Source organism: Cardiocondyla obscurior, linkage group LG05, assembly GCF_019399895.1.
Source record: "Cardiocondyla obscurior isolate alpha-2009 linkage group LG05, Cobs3.1, whole genome shotgun sequence".
In the NCBI taxonomy this organism is placed as follows: domain Eukaryota; kingdom Metazoa; phylum Arthropoda; class Insecta; order Hymenoptera; family Formicidae; genus Cardiocondyla; species Cardiocondyla obscurior.
In genome coordinates, this window is record NC_091868.1 from 2,560,944 (window position 1) to 2,583,102 (window position 22,159).

Sequence of the window (22,159 nt, forward strand, 5' to 3'; positions counted from 1 at the left end):
TATTTAATACTTTATTTATATGTTATATTTTTTTTCTCATAATTTTTTTGCATTTTTTAATTTTTTTAATTTTGATATTTTAGGTTCTGGACGAAGAGATGAAGGAAGCGTTTAATAATGCATACTTGGAATTGGGCGGACTTGGCGAACGAGTGCTCGGCTTCTGTGATTACACACTGCCGTCCGACAAGTTCCCGGTTGGCTTCAAATTCAACGCCGACGATCCTAACTTCCCAGTCGACGGGCTCCGCTTCGTAGGCCTGATGTCTATGATCGATCCGCCGCGAGCCGCGGTGCCTGACGCGGTCGCAAAGTGCCGTTCCGCCGGCATCAAGGTCATCATGGTTACCGGTGACCATCCGATCACTGCCAAAGCCATTGCCAAATCCGTCGGCATCATCTCTGAAGGTGCACTTCGCATACTATTTATGTGCTTTGTCATATAAACAATTTTAGAATGACATACGAGATTAGATATCGCGTGGTATCTTTATTTTATTTGTCGATTTCGATTACGTCGCTTTATGAATATAATCTCTTAATGAGACGTATTTTAGATAATATTCTGTGCTTAAAATTTATAACACTCTCTATACGGATTTTGGATTATTTTATTTAGAAAATAATGAAAAATACAATAGTTTTGTATATTTTAATTATAATTTTTATTTTATTAATATTATTTTTATTTTATTTTTAGGTAACGAAACCGTTGAGGACATTGCGCAACGGTTAAATATCCCGGTATCCGAAGTAAATCCTCGTGAGGCTAAAGCCGCGGTCATTCACGGAACCGAACTCAGGGAACTGAACTCCGACCAATTGGACGAGATTCTCAGGTACCACACCGAAATTGTGTTCGCCCGTACTTCGCCTCAGCAGAAGCTCATCATCGTCGAAGGCTGCCAGCGAATGGGCGCGATTGTCGCTGTAACTGGTAGGTTTCTGTGAGAAAATCAATACGAATTTATTAAATTCTAGCAGCACACGAAAGATATATTTCAATTAGAATTAAATCTTTCTTGAATATTATTTAGTACAAATAAACTTAATTTTAAATACGAGAATTATATTAATTATGATATAATAATTGCCTGTAATTAAAACATGTGTACAAATTTAATTTATATAGGCGACGGTGTGAACGATTCGCCTGCTCTAAAAAAAGCTGACATTGGTGTCGCCATGGGCATCGCCGGTTCGGACGTCTCCAAGCAAGCAGCAGACATGATTTTACTTGATGACAACTTTGCTTCGATCGTAACAGGCGTGGAGGAGGGTCGTTTGATCTTTGACAACCTAAAGAAGTCTATCGCCTACACCCTGACCTCGAATATACCCGAAATCTCGCCTTTCTTGGCGTTTATTCTCTGCGATATCCCGTTGCCGCTGGGTACTGTCACCATTCTTTGCATCGATTTAGGAACCGACATGGTAAGTCACGAAATACTACAAGAAATCGATGATTTCATTCGAGTAACAATATTTAGAGGAGAGTTTCGCATGTCGCGAAAAGCTCTTCGAAAATTGTTACTCAATTTCTTTATTAGTTAATTGAATTATTTCAGCATTCGCGTTTTCCATCATGACATAATAACTTGTATAGTCACGAAGGCACGATTGTTTTTTAAAAATTATTATAATCTTTGACATTTATATTGATTGATAGGTACGAGCGTGATGAGTTTGGGATACTAAATCTACAAAATGATACAACAGCTGCATTAATGCATCGTAAATTAATGGTTTTTTTAATAACTTTATTCGATATCTTTTTTTATAGCTAGCGATGCATTTGATCCAGAGAAGTCGGGATGGTGGTCAAGCAGCCTGTATTCATCAGATTAATCTTTTGAATATTTTTATTTCCCTTTTAGATTAATCGCGCTGATGGAGCTTGAGTTTAAATAATAGTATAATTTAGATAGATTGTCTTACAGGGATTTAATAATTTAAAAGTAGAACAAAACATATCAGAGTACGAACAAAAAAATATATGAGTGGGAGTAGGAATTCGTAGTTTAACTCTTCCTTTCAGGAATTTGATCTCTGCGAGAAAGCCGCTTATTATTTAAATACGCGAGATACCGCAAGTTTCCTCTGAAATCCCATAACTCTTTCCAGAATCAATTTCTTAAACAGTTTGGTTAATTTATTTTTTAGTTGATTATTTTTGGTTTATTTTCTATCTATGCTTCATTGTACATAAGAATGCTGCCGATTCGATTATAATCTTATTTTTTTTTTTTACATACATATTAAAATATTAATATATGAAAAGTTTAACAATCGAATTTTTAAATAAGACGAACGACACGTCAGCATTCTTACTTCAACATCATTCGAAGACATTCTTGTTATTTAATTGTTGGCGTTATTACTGAGCTCTTTGATAATGTGACGTCAGGTACCCGCCATCTCGCTAGCCTACGAGGAGGCAGAGAGCGATATTATGAAGCGACAACCACGAAACCCCTTCACTGACAAGCTAGTTAATGAAAGGTAACACATCAGTAATGAATATTGTGACGAGCTACGTCAGATTTTCTATAATTCGAAAGAGTCATCGGTGATGATATCCTGTATTTTCGAAGTATTTTTCCCGATTGATTTTTCGAAATATCGATGAAACTTATTAACTATTCTCAAAGCGACTTTTTTTTTTTCAAGTAATCGTTTCCAACTTTTTTCTAAAAATCGGGCAGAGCTTCGGAAATTCAATCACACGGCGATCGCTCTCTCACTCTGTCGGCTATACTTCGTCCGTCTACGACGACTTTAGTAGTTAGTCTGTTCTATCTTCTATTATATAACGCAAAGTTCGGTGCGGGAAGGCGACATGCATATTGGTACACGTCTCTTTCTAACTCGTCGTCGTTCGATATCTACTTACGACAGGAATTGTGTGAACTAGGTAACAAGGATTTGCAGGCAAATTAATTCCTCGTACACGAATATCTTTTATTCAAATTATGCGCCAGATATTTGCCGAGCGGTATCGCATTCAATATTTTTTTTCGAGCATTTCTAAGTAATACAGATATTAATTTTTTTTTTCTTTCATGCTCGTTAATTTTCTTTCTTAATACGAGCTTGAATTATAAGCTTGGTCATTGCCGGCAAGTTTTGATAAATTTCGCCGTTTGATAAAGTTCACGCGATGTAGGGATTAATTTGCCAAGCTAATCGTTCGTGTGGGACATGCTAGGACAAAATGTGGATAAGGTAATAACGGGATATGGTACACGCAGATGCAATGCTCCAAGGTGTTTGGTCGCTGGAAAACACGCGAGCTTTCTTTGCAGTTTTTTTTTTTTTTTTTTTTCTTCCTTTTTTCTTTTCATCTCTTGTTTCGTCTTCTATTCTATACTCGCTCTAACAATAAGCTGAATTGTATTAATTATGTTAAGTGACGCTTGCTCGTCCATAGTTTATCGTCGATCTTTTGAGAATCGTTTAAGCTCTTAAAAAAGAATAATAACGACGGAATCAAATAATGATCCTACGATCAGTTTTATTATTTCCTAAAAAAAAAAAAAAAAGTGAGACGATTTAATTGCGAGACGGGCAATCGTGAATTCTTTCTTTTCGAAATACTTTTTCTTTCTTTTAAATTGACGGTCACAGGCTCTTCCGTTGCGATGATCCTCAGTCTTATTAATCTTATTTCGTTGCGCCGAAGGTAAGCCAATCGCATTGTACAGCCTCTCTCTCTATATATCTTTCTCTCTTTCTTTCATATTTAACTCTATTCTTATAGTATCTCTAGTTTTATTCTCCTTGAGCTCAATTTTCCTATCGTTTTATAATTCCTCGCTACGGTCGTCATTTGTCCTGGTCTACCACTGGCTTGGGGTATATATGGGTTGCTGAGACGTCCACGAAACAGACAGGCGTCGTTGTGAAGAACTCGCATGATCGTTTCCCTTCAGCATTTTACTTATTTCGCCTTTTTCCGTACTTTAAAGTCCTCATTTTCGTTATTGCTACACCTGTTACATTTTTTTTTTCGTTTCTCTCTCTTCCTTCATCTTCTCTCTCTCTCTTTCTTGCGTGCGTGCACGCCACTTTACGTACAAATTTACTTTATTCCCTTCGTATATTCTGTAGGCATATGTTTTATCTACATATATTTTTCTTTCGTATTATCCCTTCGTCGTGTCGCGTCCTGTCGCTGTAAGTCTCTGAGTCTTCCCCTTTAATTCGTGATACGAGTATTAAGGAATGCAAGGGAATTTGTATATTGTGTTGTGACTATTGTGTGATGTTTATCGTAAATGTGCAACTCGACTGTTTTTACTTGATCGTTATACTTTGCGAAATCGCTCCGCGTTATTACCGGTGGGCCACGAAGACCTGAATGACATAGAGATTGAACGATAAGAAAGTTTCGCACGTTCCGGAAGCCCGAAATGTTCTGATAGAGTAAACGGTAGTGCTCCTTCTGTCTTTCTTTATCCGTAGACACTTGAGTAGATTAGTATTACGATAGAATAGAATTTTTCGTACATCCGTACGTCGGTTTGCATATATGAAACGTGATTATCTTCTTTTAATCTCTCTTTTCATCGTTTTTCTACTTCTATCTTCTCTATCTACCTCCATTATTCCTGGCTGCCTTTACTGCCTCGGGCCAGGTTTTATCGTTGCTGCGCCTTGCTCAGGAAAACGAATTATTTTTTTTTCAACTTTGAATTGATTCATTTATCATGGCTTAGTGAGAATCCATCCAATAGTCCAGCGCGGTGTACGTATAAATGAATAAGAACGTGATTGTTGCCAGACAAATTAACGGGATGCTCGTACGACAGACTGGATGAAATTTTATCCGGAGCTTTATTTTATTTTATTTCATTTTTTATTTTTTTATATTTTTTTTTTTTTCTGTCCAACTGCAAGCGCATAAATTGACTTGAATAATTTTATACAGCCGGAACAAGCCACACGTGCAGCTGAATCGATAGATGCAGAATAGTCGCAAGTTTGCTGTGTGATTTCTACACCTGTGTGATGCGCATTGCATATCTTTCTTAGTTTTTATCTTTTTCACATTTCGCAACAGCAACTCTTTTTCTCTTTTTCCTCCATAGAATTTACCGGATTTTTCTTAGAAAAAGAAAATACGAATTAATAAGTACAAGCTCTGCATCAAGCGATTTATTTCCTTTTTCTTTCCACTGTCGATTGAGCAACGATCGTTCTTAATCATTTCGTAATTCAGTAAGAAGTAAGTTTCGTCGACGGATTCGCTTACGGAAGGAACGAACATGCTTATGTCTCGAATGCATCGGTGATGGAGATTAACAATAGCTTCGCATCGATCGACGAAACTTAAATCTTAATCGGTTAGTTGAATTCTAATTGATCTTACACGTACATATATGGCACTCCTGAAAGAATATTACTTAATAAAAAAAAGAAAAAAAAATTTTTATGAGAATAATAATAATCGCGCGAGTTTCTAGGATAATTCAGTAGTGTGGTATTTTTTCTTTTAACTAAATATAACAGATTTTGACTCTTTAAATCACATCTCTTATTTAACAAGAGTAAAAATAAAATTAAAAAATACGAATCTGATCGTGTCATGGAAATCTTCTTGCAGGAGTAGTATATATATTTTATATATATATATAGATACGTATAACTATATATTTACATTAATATTTGATGCTCAGTAATTACTACCATTATTCTTATCCTTATCTATTAGTCTTATTATTATCATTATTATTATAATCACGAACCAGCATCGTTACTTATAGTTACTGAATTTTTATTGCCATTACTATTATCTACTATATCACAGCTGCCGCTGCTACTACTTCTATATATTACTATTACTATACTTACTATTTACTATACTGTTCGTTACTTGCCACCATATATCACCGCCAAAAGAGAAAGACACTTTTGTACATTTTTGAGCGTCATGAACTTTTCTTGCAGTTTTTTATTCTTTACAGTCCTCTCACGTTTTATTCTGTAATGCGCTGCCTACTGCCGCTGCCTTCTACCCACTCTGCGACTGGCAACTTTCTAATGGGTGCTGAAACGACTGATATAATTTTGCAAAAAAAAAAAAAAAGTTATTTTACTAAACGGGGGGAATCTATATGTATATGTGTTAATTGGAAGTGGGAAAATTGCTTTGGTAGCCCCCCCTCGTGCACGAGCGTTATTCCGCTATATGAAAATTGCCCGATAGAAATTGTCGTTAGCTCGACATCTCATGTTATTCGCGACGATAAGGCCGATTATGTGCATCAGGGGGTTGCGCCGTGATATCAACGAAAGTTCGAGCTCGTACTCGAAGTGCACGAAAGAGAAGGGATTTTTTTTTCACCTGCGTTCCAGAAGTGCTCGATGAACGGTTCGGTTTTTTTTCCCCTCGAGCTTTGTACTCGTTTCTTAAATTTTTATGCCTCGGTGACGCTTTAACTTCAAAGAGAGATTTTATAATTTTTAACTTGAAATTTTAATTCGTGGTTCGCTGTAACGTTGGAATTGTCGTACGCTTTTCGTTCCTCGTATACGTGATTCATCGAGCATCGCTGAGAATAATTCAATCGGAGAGACCGCGAGAGAGTTGATGGTAACGATTGGAGATGCGCAGCGTGAAAATGTCGAAGTGGAAAAAGGACGAGAAGTCGGCGCGTGTAATTACGACCACGACCTTATTCCACTCGCATCAGATGCAGCACAAACGATCATTTTCCCGGGTTGTTTCTGGGCCGCTTTCAGGCCCGCCTATCTAAACGCAGCGTCTGATATCACGCACAAACACACTCGCTGATATTCGCTACTGGTTCAGGTATCTCTTTGCCACACTACGACGCAATTTTACGCCACGATTTTCTAGCGCATTTTTATAGCACTATTTCTCTCATGCAATTCTACGCAAGAGCGATTCGTTTGCGGGACTGGCTGCGTTTAGGATGGGATCAATTGTTGCGACTGCTTTCCCGAGCATCTTGAAAGTCCGACCGGCTTTTCGAGTGTTTCGAAAGAGCCGCATGATCGTCGCCCACAAACGTGTAATATGATAAGCGCTAAATTGTCTTGTGCGATCTCCAAATCTCTTTGTCTCTTTCGCTTGCACTGCGCGTGCATACACGGAAGGTGTATGCACATAGAACGCCAAATAATGGTACAATATATCTTGCATATAACTTCTTTGTAACACGGTGAGGGGTAGTTAGTACACTTTCTAATCAGTGGTGGATGGCAGGTGCCGGCCATCTCGCTAGCCTACGAGGCACCGGAGTCGGACATAATGAAACGGCAGCCACGCGATCCTTACAGAGACAATCTTGTCAACCGAAGGTGGGTCTCTCAATTACCCACCTAATAAAAAAAAAGAAAAAAAAAAAAATATATCAGCAGAAACCTATTGCACTTACGTCCATAATTACTTCCGTGTCACATACACACATTTCTCACATATACACATTTTTTACCGTTACCATTACTTGTTTCACATAACACGTACACGTCTAAGCACACCTGCCAGGGCTGTTAGATCCGATTGATCCTTTGTTTGGCAAGTAGAAACTCGGACTAATAAGATAACCAGAAAATTCGATTCCCAGCATGCGCGGAACGTTGCCTGATATCGTGCCAGCGATTGAGGATAGATTAGAAGCAACAAACTAGTATGTCCAACAAAGGGTTAATTGACGGTAATACCGATGATGACGATAACGATGATGATGAAACAATGCTGTTACATATCGGTGTTGCGTTACCAAACGGGACAAAATGCGTTTTGCGCGTCGCGTTTCCGATAATAATTGACTGCTCTGACGATAGTAGATCTCACACACATACATGCACACCCGAAAACATACACACGCCCACACACAAGGTGAATGTGCTTGTGAACCGAGTTAGAAGTAATTAGCCATCCTAGAAATCTTCGTTTACGCGTGTCGCGCTCTATTCACCTGCATGATGCAGTAATAATTGTCCTGGGACGGCTATTATGCGTTTTTCTAACTTGGACCGCAATGTGTACACATTTAATACGTAACAGCACGTAACAGAGTGTCTATTGACCTACCACTGTCTTCTCTATTTCGCGAAGACTTCTTTTTTACCGGATTTATTAATTATAAAAATAAAAATCGGTCAAAAAATAATGTTATTACGTTCAAGACTGTTTTTGATACTCGCCGATAGGAATTTTTACTTGCTCTTTACTTTCGTATTTTTTTTTTTTAATCGCGAATCGTAAATGAAATATACTCGGTAGACACTTTGCGCCTCAGACACGCGACATTCGACTCTAGGAATTTAGTTGACTAGCATTTAGAGCACAAGCAAGTTTTACCTTTAGAGAACAGATTTCAGATGTTGAGAATGCCGAATGCTTTTCTTAGACACACCTAAGATCTTTTATCTGATTAACGACTAACACTGAGATTTGTTAGCTACAACTTTATACGTGTTACTTTTTTCTAATCGTTGCACATGATGTATGCGTGCAAATCGCGGGTGATAACATGAGAAGCTCTATTGCTGTTAATAATCGATCACTCGGCTATTGCAGATATGCATTCAAAATCTGAGGAAGCTGTACATTCGAAATAGTTGCAAAATTTAATTTTATTACAGCAGCAGCCTGCCGATCGTCCAGTTCGATCGGTCTACATTTGTTTCTGGAGATTTTGCTTCGTTTCATTACGTCGGGTACTGCAAATGCTTAATAATCTCGCAGCTATTCTGCAAGAGGCAACATTTCCAGAGACAGGTACAGGCCTAATGGAACTCGACGATAAGCGGAGGCTTGGGTAGCTCGTCGGGAAACGTTCACCGGATTAAAAAAAAAAAAAAAAAAGTCCCGGTGAATTCGGGAAAGCCGACGAGTCTTCCGCGGAGTGCACGTTTCGCCCCGAATGTTCTCTTTCTCGCTATCTTTGATCTTTTACGTTTTTTTAACACTTGTCATTAACGTTAGACAGCAACTCTACTTACGAGAATCGTCGCAGCCGTGGGCAGCTTTCGAGAACGAACGATTCCACATGCACGGCTTAGACAGCCTCTTTCTCTAGCAAAAGCGACGTGATCCGTCGCGGATTGCGTTACAATTGCCGGTTTTTGCCGCTTTATCACGTTAAACGTCGGCAGTTTTAACTGCCGTCGAACCGCAATTTTTTTTCCCTTTTTTTTTCTTTTTTTAATACATTTAACAGTGCCTCTGGCACGCTTTTGCGATAACGATCTCGTCAATTGCAAACTTTTGTATATCTTTTACAAACCTGAATCTCAATAGTCATTTACTGACTCAGTATGACTAATTTAATTACGATTAATTCGTCGCAATCACGTGCGACTCGCTTTCTTGGCTTAAATCTGCGCACAAATACTCATGCGAAAATTGCATGCTTCTTTTACACTAGTTGCTTGGGTGATAGTTACATCGATTGGTTGAACGCAATCTGATTAGCGACTTGTAGCAATTAATAAGTTTCATACGATTGCAGAATTAGATGCAGAAAGAAAGCAAACTTCAGAAAGTTACTCTATAGCTTGGCCATCAATAAATCGGGCTGATTAATTATAAATTGCCAATTGTTTTTGTAGACTACAATTGCATTTGCGATTTAATAAGCAGGAAATATTTGTTTTTACCTTCCTAGTAATTGTCGCGATTAGCATTAAATTATACGGTGCATAATTATTTGCAATACAGCATTGATAACGTAGCATTAGCGATAATAGACAAGTTCTCTAGCCAGATTATTGAATCGCATTCGAAGCAAGGGCAAAGATCAAGTCCGCTCCTTGTGAAATCTATTTTAAATATTAAATTAAATATTAATAATAACGTTAATGAAATAAAATTTTATCACGGACGTGGTCTATCGCGTTGCTTTGAATTTGATTTTCAATTGTAGCGTAAGAATACTTGTGCCAGTCAGTAGAAAGCACTCGTTATAACTCGCATATATTAACTTGCAAATCAGACTGGAAACGTGCGCGGGGTAAGCTTTACTAACTAAAGTAGCACGGGTTATTAATGGAAAGAGAAAAAAAAAAAAAAAAATTTACGGGGAAATGGGCAGCTTCGATGTTAACCATATAACTAGCCGTCGTAAAATCTGCAACAGCTGTGCTCACTCGTCTGTCTATCTATCTATCTGTCTGTCTGATCTGTCTGTCTGCTCTGTGTGGCATGCCTCACTGTCAAGAATCGATCGTTAATCGTCTACCTATTGGTAAGTAATCTGCATTTTGCCCCTAACCGGTGACCATGGCTTCCGTAACTTTAACACGAACTTAGACTTAGAAATAACATCAGAGTCGAACGATTGATGTGACAAAGATTTCCTGGTTTCTGAAGGATCCTGAAATGCGCCAGCCTCCTCTGCTACCGTAAATTATTTGCGGAACAGAAAATATTTCCCGGATAGACGCCGAGAACTATTATTCAACGTTCCGTTTTTTATTTTTTTTTTTAGTTTTGTAACTTCGAAGTATCTTCGAAGTATTGCGTGAAATATTAATTTTTAATATAACAAACCGATTTCGGCAAAAAGCAGAATCCTTCAAAAGCTAATGCTGATTATGTGTTAACATTGGTTGCGCGAAAGGAATATTTTTTAACGTATTTATTTGTATCTAGGCTTATTTCGATGGCGTACGGCCAAATCGGTATGATTCAAGCCGCGGCTGGCTTCTTCGTCTACTTCGTTATCATGGCTGAGAATGGATTCCTGCCTCTGTATCTGTTTGGTATCCGGAAACAATGGGATTCGAAGGCTATTAACGATCTTACCGATAGCTACGGTCAGGAATGGGTTAGTACAGTGAAATTTAAATTAATTTAATATAGAACGCTTTTAAATAAATCAAAATTATTTTATTTCCAGCGAGCTAAGTTTCCTTTGTCGATAAAAAAAAAACATTACGTAAATATTTTATTTCTAATATAATATGAGCTGTTCTAAATTATTTATTTATAGGAAAATTATATTTATGTTTTATATGAATTCGGTATTTTTTGCATTTTAGAGAAATAATATATAAATTAATTATGTGAATGTGTTTCTTTTTATGAACAGACTTACAGAGATCGTAAAACGTTGGAGTTTACTTGCCACACAGCTTTCTTCGTATCGATTGTAATTGTGCAATGGGCTGATCTGATTGTCTGTAAAACGCGCCGCAACTCGATTATTCATCAAGGAATGAGAAACTGGGCTTTGAACTTCGGTCTCGTGTTCGAAACCGCTCTTGCTGCGTTCCTAAGTTACACGCCCGGTATGGATAAGGGTCTCCGTATGTTCCCATTGAAGTACGTATATTTTATTAATTTCTATAACTTTTTTTTAATATTTGACATGTATACAGATTACGGAATCGACATCACAGTTATTAAATTTTAATTATATTAAAAATAACAATATATAGGACGACGTAAAATAAAAAGAAATAAAAAATTAAACAAATAGCAACATGTAATTCACGTACGTTGCAGATTTGTATGGTGGCTGCCAGCTCTACCGTTCATGTTTGCCATCTTTATCTACGACGAAACGAGACGATTCTATCTTCGCCGAAATCCAGGCGGCTGGCTTGAGCAAGAAACTTATTATTAAACGCAAAAAGGATTAAATCACACGCATACAGAACGCGCGCGCAAGAGGATGAATGAACGGAAGAAAGAATGAGAGCGAGAGAAAGAGAGTGAAAGAGAGAGCGAAAGAAAGAGAGGATGAGAGAGAATGAGACGCATACTCACACCTGAAAGAGAGAGAGAGAAAGAGAGAGAAAATGAGAGAGAAAGATATACACTTGAAAAAACAAAAAAAAGAAAAATATATACATCACTCATATTGAACAGATGTAACACATTTCACAAGGGATGTGCTACTGGGTCTGTCCGCGTCACATGTCAAGAGAGTAACGAGTGGACAACGAAGAATGCGCCAAGCTTGCGCTAGCTCTCACGGCAAAAAGGACGCAAGATTATAACGTACACGGAAAAGACCCTCTAGTGCTAAGTAGGTACAGCGCGAGGTACAAAGAGCACGCTCGTCGTTCTGGCTTCGCTGCCAATTGCTTGCACGCGCGTGCTGAGTTTCGCACTCTCAAAAATTGATCCCATGTTCGAGAGACCGTCGATGGAGGAGGAGAAGGCATATCGGCAAGGGAGTTCCACCATACTATCATAATGCGAACGATGCCGATCGGAAAGCCGCGCTTTCCTTTCCGCGTCCAATTACAATACGACTACGGGGCTTTCCGATGATGACTGATGCTGCTGCTGCTGCTGTCAAATTCCAAATGGAATTATACTCTGCGAGCGTCACTCGAAGATGGAACGAAGGAATCGGAAAATAGAAAGTCGCAGAGTCGATAGCGTCGCAGCGTGACTGATACACGAGTGTCAGGCCTAAGGAAACGTAATAACTCAATAAAGCGCGAAAAGGAAGCCGAAACGGCGAGGAGAACGGAAATCTGAAGCGGTAACGGAAACGGATATACTTGAAAGAAGCGAGGCGTTTACGCGCAATAGAAAATCACGGAATCACGTGCGTCCTTATGTATGTCGAATGCGATTTACTACATTCACGCGACTTCTTACTACTAGTAGCGTATTATCGTAGACATCTTTGCGTTACTAAAAAAAACTTCGTAATAGGCTTTTGTTGATCGTCGATCCAATGTGCGCAAAACATCCGTACGTTTAGATCGGCACGACTCAACACGTCCTCCATTGAGAAAGAACTTTAGCTGGAAGACGAAAGATGAGAGACTCATTAAAAAAACAAGAGGATCAGAGACCGACATAAAAGAGCAAAGAAAGAAAGTGCTCAATGTAACAGGAGAACCGTTAAATTCTTAGGGATTTCGCGTGACGCTGAAGTACTTCGTACGAAAATTAATTGTTAATCGTAATGAAGAACCTGATCTGAAAGGTATCAGGTGCGGTCTATAGTCATACGTCATGATAAAATAACTATAATAAAGGGAAGAAAGAGAGAGAGAGAGAGAGAGAGAGAGAAAGAATTATGATAAATAATTAAATGAAATAAAAAATAATAAAATATAATTAAATAAAACCGCATTCGCAGTATTTATTATTATTAATAAACAACATACATTCGGTTTCGAGTCTTAATCCGCATAGTTATCAGGAAAAACAACGGCGAGAAACGTATCGCGTAGTTTCCGTAGTTACAATTTTTAGCGTGAGATTAATATCACACTGGCATAGGCGACACACATATGGGGAGGTAGAACGGAAAATGCGTGTGAAGATTAATTCTAACGGAGAGAGCGGGGTGGTTCGTCTCGTCAAGATCGAGCAACAGGAGAAAGAAAGAGACAGTGAGTGACAAAGAGATATGTGGACAGTATATATAAAATAAGTATCAACTGAATCATTATATACGATTGATAAGGACGGACTAATAAGCGACACGTTATTTAATCGCGTATGCGAAGTAGAGCAATGAAAGATCGCGGCCTGGTTGCCAGCGAATACAGAAAGAGAAGATGAAATGGAGAATTATGCCGTGTACCATCCGAGAAAATATATAAATTACGAAACGTTATTGATCAATGCGTGCGCGCGCGTACGCGCGCGCCAAGGGAAAGAGTGATGAGTAAAAGGGTGAGAGCGCGATAATGTTTAACAAGACGAGATAACGAAACTGGCAAACGCCAAGTATCGTGAGTGCTTTGTATTAACAATGCACTGTGCAGGATGTAGGAAAAGAAAGAGATAGGCCGCGCGCGGGACGAAAAAAGTGAAAAAAAAAAAAAAAAAAAAAAAAAGAAACGTTCTTACTTAGATAAAAGCTAAATGAAGAATATGAAAATTCCTTCTCTTAGTTTTTCATAGATTTAAAACGCCAGAGCGGGACAGCTCGCTATAAATCATTGACCCCCCCACAACGCGGAACGCCCTGTGTAGCAGCGATTTCGCGATCTCTGTCAGCCAGCCGGCGAGCGCGCTATTTTACATGTGATATGCGTGTGCATGTATGTACGTTGTGCGTGTAGTGTCGAAACAACACAATCGTGACTTAAAATGTCTGCCACGCGACTTTTTTTTTCGGGCCGGGACGATCCGAGACTTCTCATCGATGCGATCCTGCAGTCGAACACACGAATACATCCTCCCTCTACGTTTCTCGAGAACCTATTTCAGTCGTTGCCCGCGTTTGCTCCGAACGTGATCGCGCTGCTTATCGTTGACGCGAAGATGAGGATGAGAATGTCTGAACGACAAGAGTTTTCTTTAACGATAAGCGATGTCTCAAAATTGATGGTCGTTCAAGAAAAATGCGTTTTGTAAAATGAATATATTGTAACGCTTCTCGCGAAGTAAAATTGGCAATGTCGCGAACAAAGAGATTGTAACAAATCATATGCTATTCGTTTATCATTAAAAGAATCTTCGAGCGTGATTAGAGACACTCGTAGCGATCGAACGGCAATCGTTCCACTTTCTTTGCAAATCAGTAACACCTTTATTCTTTTTCCGTTCGCGTCGTGATAACGCATGCTTGATATATTTCACTGCGGTTGTACCGCTTTGCGAGGAAACTGGAGCGATCGCGATCACATTGTTACAACGATATGTTATAGTAACCGCGAGGAAATCGCGTTCTCCAAGTAGGTGGTGGCGAACGCGGGTCAACGAGTGGACGCGAATGCGACGCTCGCTCGCTCGCTCGGCGGCCCAGGCCCCAAAACTACCCTAAGTGTTCAATAATCGAGATATTCTCGAGGTGTCCTGTATGCGCGTAGACGCGAGACGTTTCTTCCTTCGCCGGTTCCCACCATTTGGTGCCCGTTGCCTTCAATCTCGCTACGAGTGGACACGCGAGCACGAAAGAAGACGCGACGCGCGTTCTCTCGGCCTCTCGCGACTTTTCTCTGTTACGCGCGCGGCAAGCTGCGCGAATTGTGTCCCGGTTGTGTACGGTCGGTCAGACGAAAGGGACGATCCCGAAGACATCTGTGAGATGTCCAAGGTGAGTCCTGCGGTTTCTCCCTCGCGAGTCGAGTCGTGAGCGCGAGGGGGTCGGATCATTAGTTAGGCATCGGATAGACGAGGGTGACACGCGAGTTTCGTATGTCGGGAACTGGAATCGGCGACATTTCAAACTTCAATACTGTCCAATTCGCCATCGAGGTCGGCGATGCGCGCCACGCGAGGTCTATCGATTCGAACGTTGTTAAATTACGCCACGGCGTTTCCAGACCGATCGACGCCGATCCCGATTGAGGCTATTCTCAATTCTCCTCCTCTGTCTGTTTTATAGATGGGAACTGTTAATTAGAAGAGAAAGAGGGAGAGAGAGATTGACGGGAATTATAGAGCCGAACTGGAATTCGGAGTAGAGCTCAATTTTACCTCTCCGTCGTAGATTGATTGCTTCTATCACAACGAAAATGTGGAGATCTAAGACGTTTCGCGGGCGATTGTTATTTTCGGCGAACTGTCGGGAATAGCCAAGTTCTTTTCTGGAATGGATGCGCGTGAGAAGATACAGAATGGAAAGATGGAAAGAAAGGGGTGGAGAGACAGGGGTGAGAAAATGAAGGAGAACGAAAGGAGAAAGCATATCTGTGTGCATGTATGCGATAAGAGGAAGAGACGTGTGTACGATGGGTATCTTCGAAACCACGGAGAAGATCCGCAGCGTTGTTGACAGGGTGTTCCGTGCCCGGGGGGCTGTAGGAGCCCAAAAATAAAGCTTTGCGTCGTGCGCAGCCTCTTTACTTTAGGCTAATATAATTTAATTATTATTAATAATATAATATAATATAATAGTAATAATAAATAATAATGATAAATAATAATAATAATAATACATGTTACAATAAGATATTATTAGATGTAATTATTATATATGGTTTAGTCTAGATCGTGTTGTTGAAGACAAAAAAAAAAAACAAAGTACGTATAAGCGAATAAAAAAAGAAAAAAAAAAGGAAAGATTATGGACAAAGTAGAAAAGACGCGATGGTGGATAGGGAGAGAAATAAATAGGGGCGAGAAGAGAAGTAGGCGGAGGATTAGGTGGAAGAAGAGGAAAGAAAAACAGGAGCGGAAAAGCGGACACACGCCAGGCGGGGAGGAAATCTCGGTCTAAGACCACACGATCCTTTTGCGGTGGACTGAGCGGGACGACGCCGGGCTTTACACGCTTCTTTCACCCGCGCGCATTTAGCGTCTCAAGCTTATTCATTCGGCAGTGCAGGACAATGTTACGCTTCTCACATATTCGCGCGCGTTACCTTAGCGGGAGGAATCCTCGTTCGTTTGTCTGTTCTTTTCTCATCGTGTTTTCGGATTAAAAAAAGAAAGAATTTAACAAATAAATAAAGAAAACGAACACGTCACGCAACGCTCCGTGTGCCTTTCTTCGTTCTCCGAGGACGAAGGCAGGAGTGCCGTGATTCTCTCCGCAATTAAGACACATGTACACCCGCACACACGCTTTCATCTATTCATTCACTCGTTCATTACACTCCCGATTCCGCGAGAAGTACGATTTCTCATTTTTTATCTTTCTTTGACAATTAAAAAAATAAAAAAAAAAAAAAAATAGACGGTCTCTATTTGGAGAACGGATCTTGACGTCGCGCGCCTGCACAGCCCGCCGCATAACCGCGTCGGAATCATTGAGCGATTAAAAAAAAAATCCTTAAAAAAAAAAAAGAAAAAGGGAGAAAGGAAGGCGGACGTTTTATTAATACTGTACATATTTTAAATAATTGAAACGAATAAATAGATCGCGCGTGCGAGCGGCGGTGAGGGCCTCGACCAAAGGGCGGTCCCATTCTCGGCGAAGGGAACGTTCTTTCGTCACGGGGTCCGACCGTGCTATATACTCTTCTTTCCTGTTTTTCTCTTTTCTTTTTTTTTAATTTTTCTTTTTTTTTTTCTCTCGCGTTTGTTAAAGAAAACGCCGGGTTACCCACCACACGTCCAATACACTTTACACACGGCGTGTAGAGAGACACCGCGCGAGATTGTAGGAAGATAGCCGGATGTGACACTTTATCACGCCCGTTTTCAGCAGCTATCCGTTTTCCGATCGACGAAGTCTCCTTTTAACCGCAGGTTTAATTAATTACTGTTCGATAAGTTTCGTTTTCACACGCAGTACATATACACGTATACAAGAACATACACGCACGTGAGTTGCATCGCAAACCGATACAAATACAACCCAAGTGTCATTACTTTTGATGTTAAATAAAAAATACATAATTAATATATAGCGGCCTCCCATTTTCCTTATCTTTCCTCCTCGATCGGCAGCCGTCGAGTGATTAAATTAGAACGGCCGCATCGTTTCTTTGCAAACTGTTGTAGGAAGATTCGTGCGAGACGCGCTCGCGGTTATTATCGTTTTTGTTATCACGTAGTTTTTATTAATTATTATTGTTGTTGATAGAGCTATCCAAGTAAGTAGAATTAATGACACACTGACGACTCGTTCAAATTTGCAGGCAGAAATATTCACGAGAAAGTATCTGCGACTTGTAAATTTGTAAAAAAAAAAAGAAAAAAAAATTACAATATATAGATTATACTATGATGTTTAAATCTCTCAGTTCTCGATTTGTCCTATCTTAAAAAAAAAAGAAAAAAAAAAGAAACATGTTAGATCAAATTAAATTTATTATTGACGCTTTTCCGCGATGCAGATTGATTTCTCTCTCGTTTGGCTCACTTTTCGTGCCACAAAAGTAAGTGTCAGCTTAATTTTATTATTTTTTTACGCTAACTGTGCACCGCTCGCTATATTATTACGTTTAAAGCGAAAGACGTAATTAAATCATGCGTTCATATAGGTGATTAAGAAATTCAAAGTAAATAAAATAATAAAATTCGTCGACCGAGAGGTCTCTCGGTGCCGAGACACCGAAGGGAAAGAGAGCTTCAGTTTTTCCCGCTAGTTTCGTAGCCACGCCTCGTTTGTAATGGTTGCTATGACTAAATGAATCAAACGTATTGTAAAATGAGATAAAATAAAAACTAAATAAAATAAAAATAAAAATAAATTAAAAACAAATAAAATAATTAGATATTGTTAATAGTATTAATCGACAGTACATTTCACTTTGTAATCTGTTTGAAACAGCTGTTTCTAGATGGCATAAATGTCAAAATGTATCTTCGTGGTTACATATAAACAGTTTAGATGTTGTCAAGCTCTGCTACTCCAGTTTTCCTAGCGAAACTGAAGTCGGACGGGAATCTTGGCTGGTATGGATAAGTTATCGAAGCCGCAAGTAATATGCCACATTGAAAAATCAGTGGATTATTCGCTATTCGACGCAAAGTGGATACCATGCAGCGCAAAATTTGTGGTTATGGGATCTCGCCCTCGTGGTACCGGGATTATACAGATTTACGAGGTGTCGAGCGGCGAATTGAAACTCATCAAGAATATTGAGAGATCTAATCAGATAAAATGTGGAACGTTCAAGGCTTCCAGTCTTCGTGACAGATTCTTAGCTACTGGTGATTTCAAGGTTTCTTTAACTATAACTAATATTTGTTATATTAAAAATTTGCATTTGATGTCTTGTAAAAAAGCGTGCAGTCGGAACATCAATTACAAAGTTTTATTTTTCAGGGTAAATTAAACATTTATAATTTGGAGGATCCTTCGATACCAATTTATTCAGTCAATGCCCACTCACAGATTATAAATGCCATTGACGGAGTGGCAGGTGTTGGTACAGGATGTGGAGCACCGGAATTAGTAACTGGATCCAGAGATGGAAGCGTAAAAGTATGGGATCCCAGACAAAAGAATCGACCGGTGGCAGTTATGGAACCTAAGGAAGGGGAGAGTCGACGAGACTGCTGGTCTGTTGGATTTGGTAATTCTTACAACTCTGAGGAAAGAGTGGTAGCAGCAGGATATGATAACGGAGACGTTAAAATGTTTGACTTGAAGACTATGTCTTTGAGATGGGAAAGCAATTTGAAGAATGGAGTTTGCGGTCTTGAATTCGATAGAAAAGACATTCCTATGAACAAACTAGTCGCTACTACGTTAGAATCCAAGTTTTATGTCTTTGACTTAAAGACTCAGCATCCTAAAAAAGGTTTTGCTTATCTTGCTGAAAAGGTAAGCGAGATAAAAATTTATAGCCTCTTTTTTTTGTCTGTAAACGTATATTTCTAACATCAACTACATGGTTTCAGGCGCACAAATCAACGGTATGGCTGGTCAAGCACTTGCCACAAAATCGTGAATTATTTGCAACATGTGGCGGCGGAGGAACGATCTGTCTTTGGAAATAGTAAATTTATATTCATACCTTATGAAACATAGTTGCAGACATTACATTATAAAGATGGTATATAATTCATTAATTGATTTTTTTTTCTTTTAGTAATTATCCAGAAAAAAGGAAAACTACAGATGCCAATGGGATTGAGCAAGGAGTCATAGGCAGTGTTAGCTTGCTGCAAAACTGCTCGCTCTCGTCGCAACCCATTAGTTCTTTGGACTGGAGCCCGGACAAGCAAGGGCTCGCCGTCTGCACATCGTTTGATCAATGCCTACGCGTTATCATCACCACGAAGCTGAATACTTATTGATTTAACAACGAAAGCTCGTAGCTTGTAAATAATCCGATAGAAGTGACGTTCGCGGAGTTACGTTTCACGTTTAAGATAGCTATTAGTAAAGAATTTATTTTCTACACAGTTTAGCGGATGACGTTAAGTAATAAGGCATGAGAGAGCGTATTTAAAATTTATTTGTCAAATTGCGATCGGAGATACCAGAGGCATTGATTTCTCGTTCGCGGGCGCAAGGTGCATTATGCAACGGCGAGCAGACGATAGCGAATTATATGTCATTGGGCCAATCTATTTAGGATCGGACCCTTATTAAGCATCAGCCATCTTGCGCATGGTCGTGAATGTTACGCAATATCGCGCGCGGTGTCCGTTCGGCCCACGCTCGCGTTGTCACTTGCACCTCCGTTGCATCGCGCGAGGGCGCAGCATTGCGACGGCGTAACGCAAGGTTGGGAATGGTTCGATTTTAATTACATAAATTAACCGTCGCGTGGAGTCCGTCTTTCGTCCGCGAGATCGACGCCTACGGTTTCTCTGCCTATTTCACGCAACTCTTTCACGCTCGCGAGAAACACGTATCTCGCCTCGCCTCGAATGCACAAGACAAAGAGTACAAATATAAATTGAAGTAAACTCGCACGTATAATTCATTTTTAGTTCTCCAAAAGCCGCGATTTATTTTTATCTAAAATTACTTTTTCCCCCACTTGTAACGCTTCTATATTTATTTTTTTTTCTTTATTTAGTTCTCTTATCGGGACTTTAATATTCATTTTTATTTCTTACTTACTGCAGGGTATCTCGAGTGGGCATGAAAAACTGTTCTTCGCCCAACGCGAAGTATAGGTCGATTGGAAATTCAAAGGAAATAGATCATATTCAAATAGATCGCCATCCTGGGAGTGTACCAAGTGTCGGTTATCTAATTACACAGCGAAATATATGAGCATTTGCAGGAGCCTGTGCACGAATACGTCGACGGATAGGCGAGTGTGCAGCAATACCTGGTCCCTATTTTTGTTTCTCGATGGCGCACTTGGTGATGCACTTCACGGCGATTTGGTCAACATCCAAGATTCGCGTTGCTCCTCCTACTCCAACTATATAATCGCCGCTGATTAATTTCAAATGGCAAGATTAATCCTTGTTTTGCAGTAAATTAAATCGAGATAAGCGTTCCTGAAGTCGATAAGAATTTTTATCGGCGATTTTCATTAATCTGTACTTGTCTCTTGAATCAAAAACGACGACTGTTGATGCATTTAGAGCAATCTTACCATTTAACAATTATTCCATAAATTTAATTGCCATCGGTGCGGGAAATAACGAGGATTAAGAAACAAGGAAAAAATTCTAGAGTGAAAAATATTATTATTTCCCTTAAGATCTAGTCATAATTCCTTTGGAACATTAACTCATAATACATGTGAGCGCAAAGTTTGTTTTTTTTTTTTCAAGTAAAAAGAATTTATATAAATATAATCAATGTACGTCGTCGAGAAGAATTGACAAATCGATGTAATTAACACGTACAATAATTTGATGTTACATATTAAAGTATGAAATGCAAGTTTCTTCGGTGAGGCAGCGTTTGTCGAAAGAGATTTCGAACGACGGGATGCCGGTACGTATCAAAACGCAAGTTTCTTCATTAATAAATACATATGCTGATCTATCTCGAAGCCGTGCAGATTGTTCGCATCACCTTGCAGCCTCATCAACAGACCCCCGAAAGACACGTAGGCTGATCTGCAAGCAAAATAAAAAAATCCCTGTTAGTAAGTTCGCTGCTGATTCTGGATCTTCAGAAATAATGTTATCTCTCGAAGTGGAAAGCGTGCACGTGAGGGGAACTATATCTATGTCGAATATATTAGCTTAATTACACAATAATCATCTCGTGATACACGCAAAAAACGAAAAGATTCTCAAATAACAGACTCTCGGTATTACAAAGAAAAGAGAATCGATCAACCATCTCATCAATATTCTTCCGATCCCATTAAAAAGACATCTTTATTAAAATTCTACCGTAACAACTTAAAAAGAATGAACTTGTTATAAATGTCGTGAAATTTTAATTTAAAGAAGAAAAAAAAATGTCTTTTCAACGAAAGTTACGTGTTTAAATGACTGAACGATTCTTGTGCTCAAGAACCTTCTCGTTACTCGAGGTTGTCACCAATATTTCTCTCAGCAGCAGCAGATTTGCGACCGTCATAATAGCAGTGCAGATAGCGGTCGTGTATATAGATTGACCACACAACCAGCTAACCACACTGCCAGCATGCCGATCGCTAAAGGAAGTGCTTCCTTTAAACGACCAAGAAAGAAGATGCATCCGTCGACCTGAAGTCTTCTTCGTTTTTCGAATACTTCGTTCTTCAAGTTGAACTGGCGACCGTTTCCTCCTCGTCATCTCGACGTTTAAAAGGTACGTATATAAATCGGAGCTTTACAGCGGATTGTTTTGATTTCTTAGTAATATAAATTATTGAATAAGGTTAAACTAAATAAATTATATACGGTGGTCGAGTGTTCGACGTGGAAAGTCGGAAAGAAAGGAGAGATGCAAGGGTG

The 22,159-nt window shown here is 39.3% G+C and overlaps 3 protein-coding genes across 10 annotated transcripts in view; 2 read left to right on the forward strand and 1 right to left on the reverse strand.

The window, feature by feature from the left end:
* Positions 1-13,792, forward strand: part of Atpalpha (sodium/potassium-transporting ATPase subunit alpha) — a 52,937-nt gene extending 39,145 nt beyond the window's left edge. For 4 of the 6 annotated variants that reach the window (XM_070656261.1, XM_070656265.1, XM_070656263.1 and 1 more), the window contains 7 exons: positions 84-408; positions 701-937; positions 1,133-1,434; positions 2,408-2,502; positions 10,628-10,802; positions 11,067-11,299; positions 11,483-13,792. In XM_070656261.1, the coding sequence (XP_070512362.1) occupies positions 84-408; positions 701-937; positions 1,133-1,434; positions 2,408-2,502; positions 10,628-10,802; positions 11,067-11,299; positions 11,483-11,603 (1,488 nt within the window). In that variant the 3' untranslated portion in view covers positions 11,604-13,792. Of the gene's footprint in view, positions 1-83; positions 409-700; positions 938-1,132; positions 1,435-2,407; positions 2,503-7,231; positions 8,279-10,627; positions 10,803-11,066; positions 11,300-11,482 lie in introns of those variants that run through there. The other 2 variants (XM_070656262.1, XM_070656267.1) reach the window with 2 other exon arrangements.
* A 148-nt stretch (positions 13,793-13,940) lies between these two features.
* Positions 13,941-20,212, forward strand: Wdr92 (WD repeat domain 92). The gene is made up of 4 exons (XM_070656288.1): positions 13,941-18,513; positions 18,618-19,118; positions 19,196-19,293; positions 19,387-20,212. The coding sequence occupies exons 1-4, from the start codon at positions 18,247-18,249 to the stop codon at positions 19,592-19,594; spliced, it is 1,074 nt and encodes a 357-aa protein (XP_070512389.1). The 5' UTR covers positions 13,941-18,246; the 3' UTR covers positions 19,595-20,212.
* A 718-nt stretch (positions 20,213-20,930) lies between these two features.
* The window catches only part of Rpb8 (DNA-directed RNA polymerases I, II, and III subunit Rpb8), a 39,830-nt gene continuing 38,601 nt past the window's right edge, over positions 20,931-22,159 (reverse strand). For all 3 annotated transcript variants that reach the window (XM_070656298.1, XM_070656300.1, XM_070656301.1), the window contains one exon: positions 20,931-21,328. In XM_070656298.1, the coding sequence (XP_070512399.1) occupies positions 21,211-21,328 (118 nt within the window). In that variant the 3' untranslated portion in view covers positions 20,931-21,210. The remainder of the gene's footprint in view (positions 21,329-22,159) is intronic.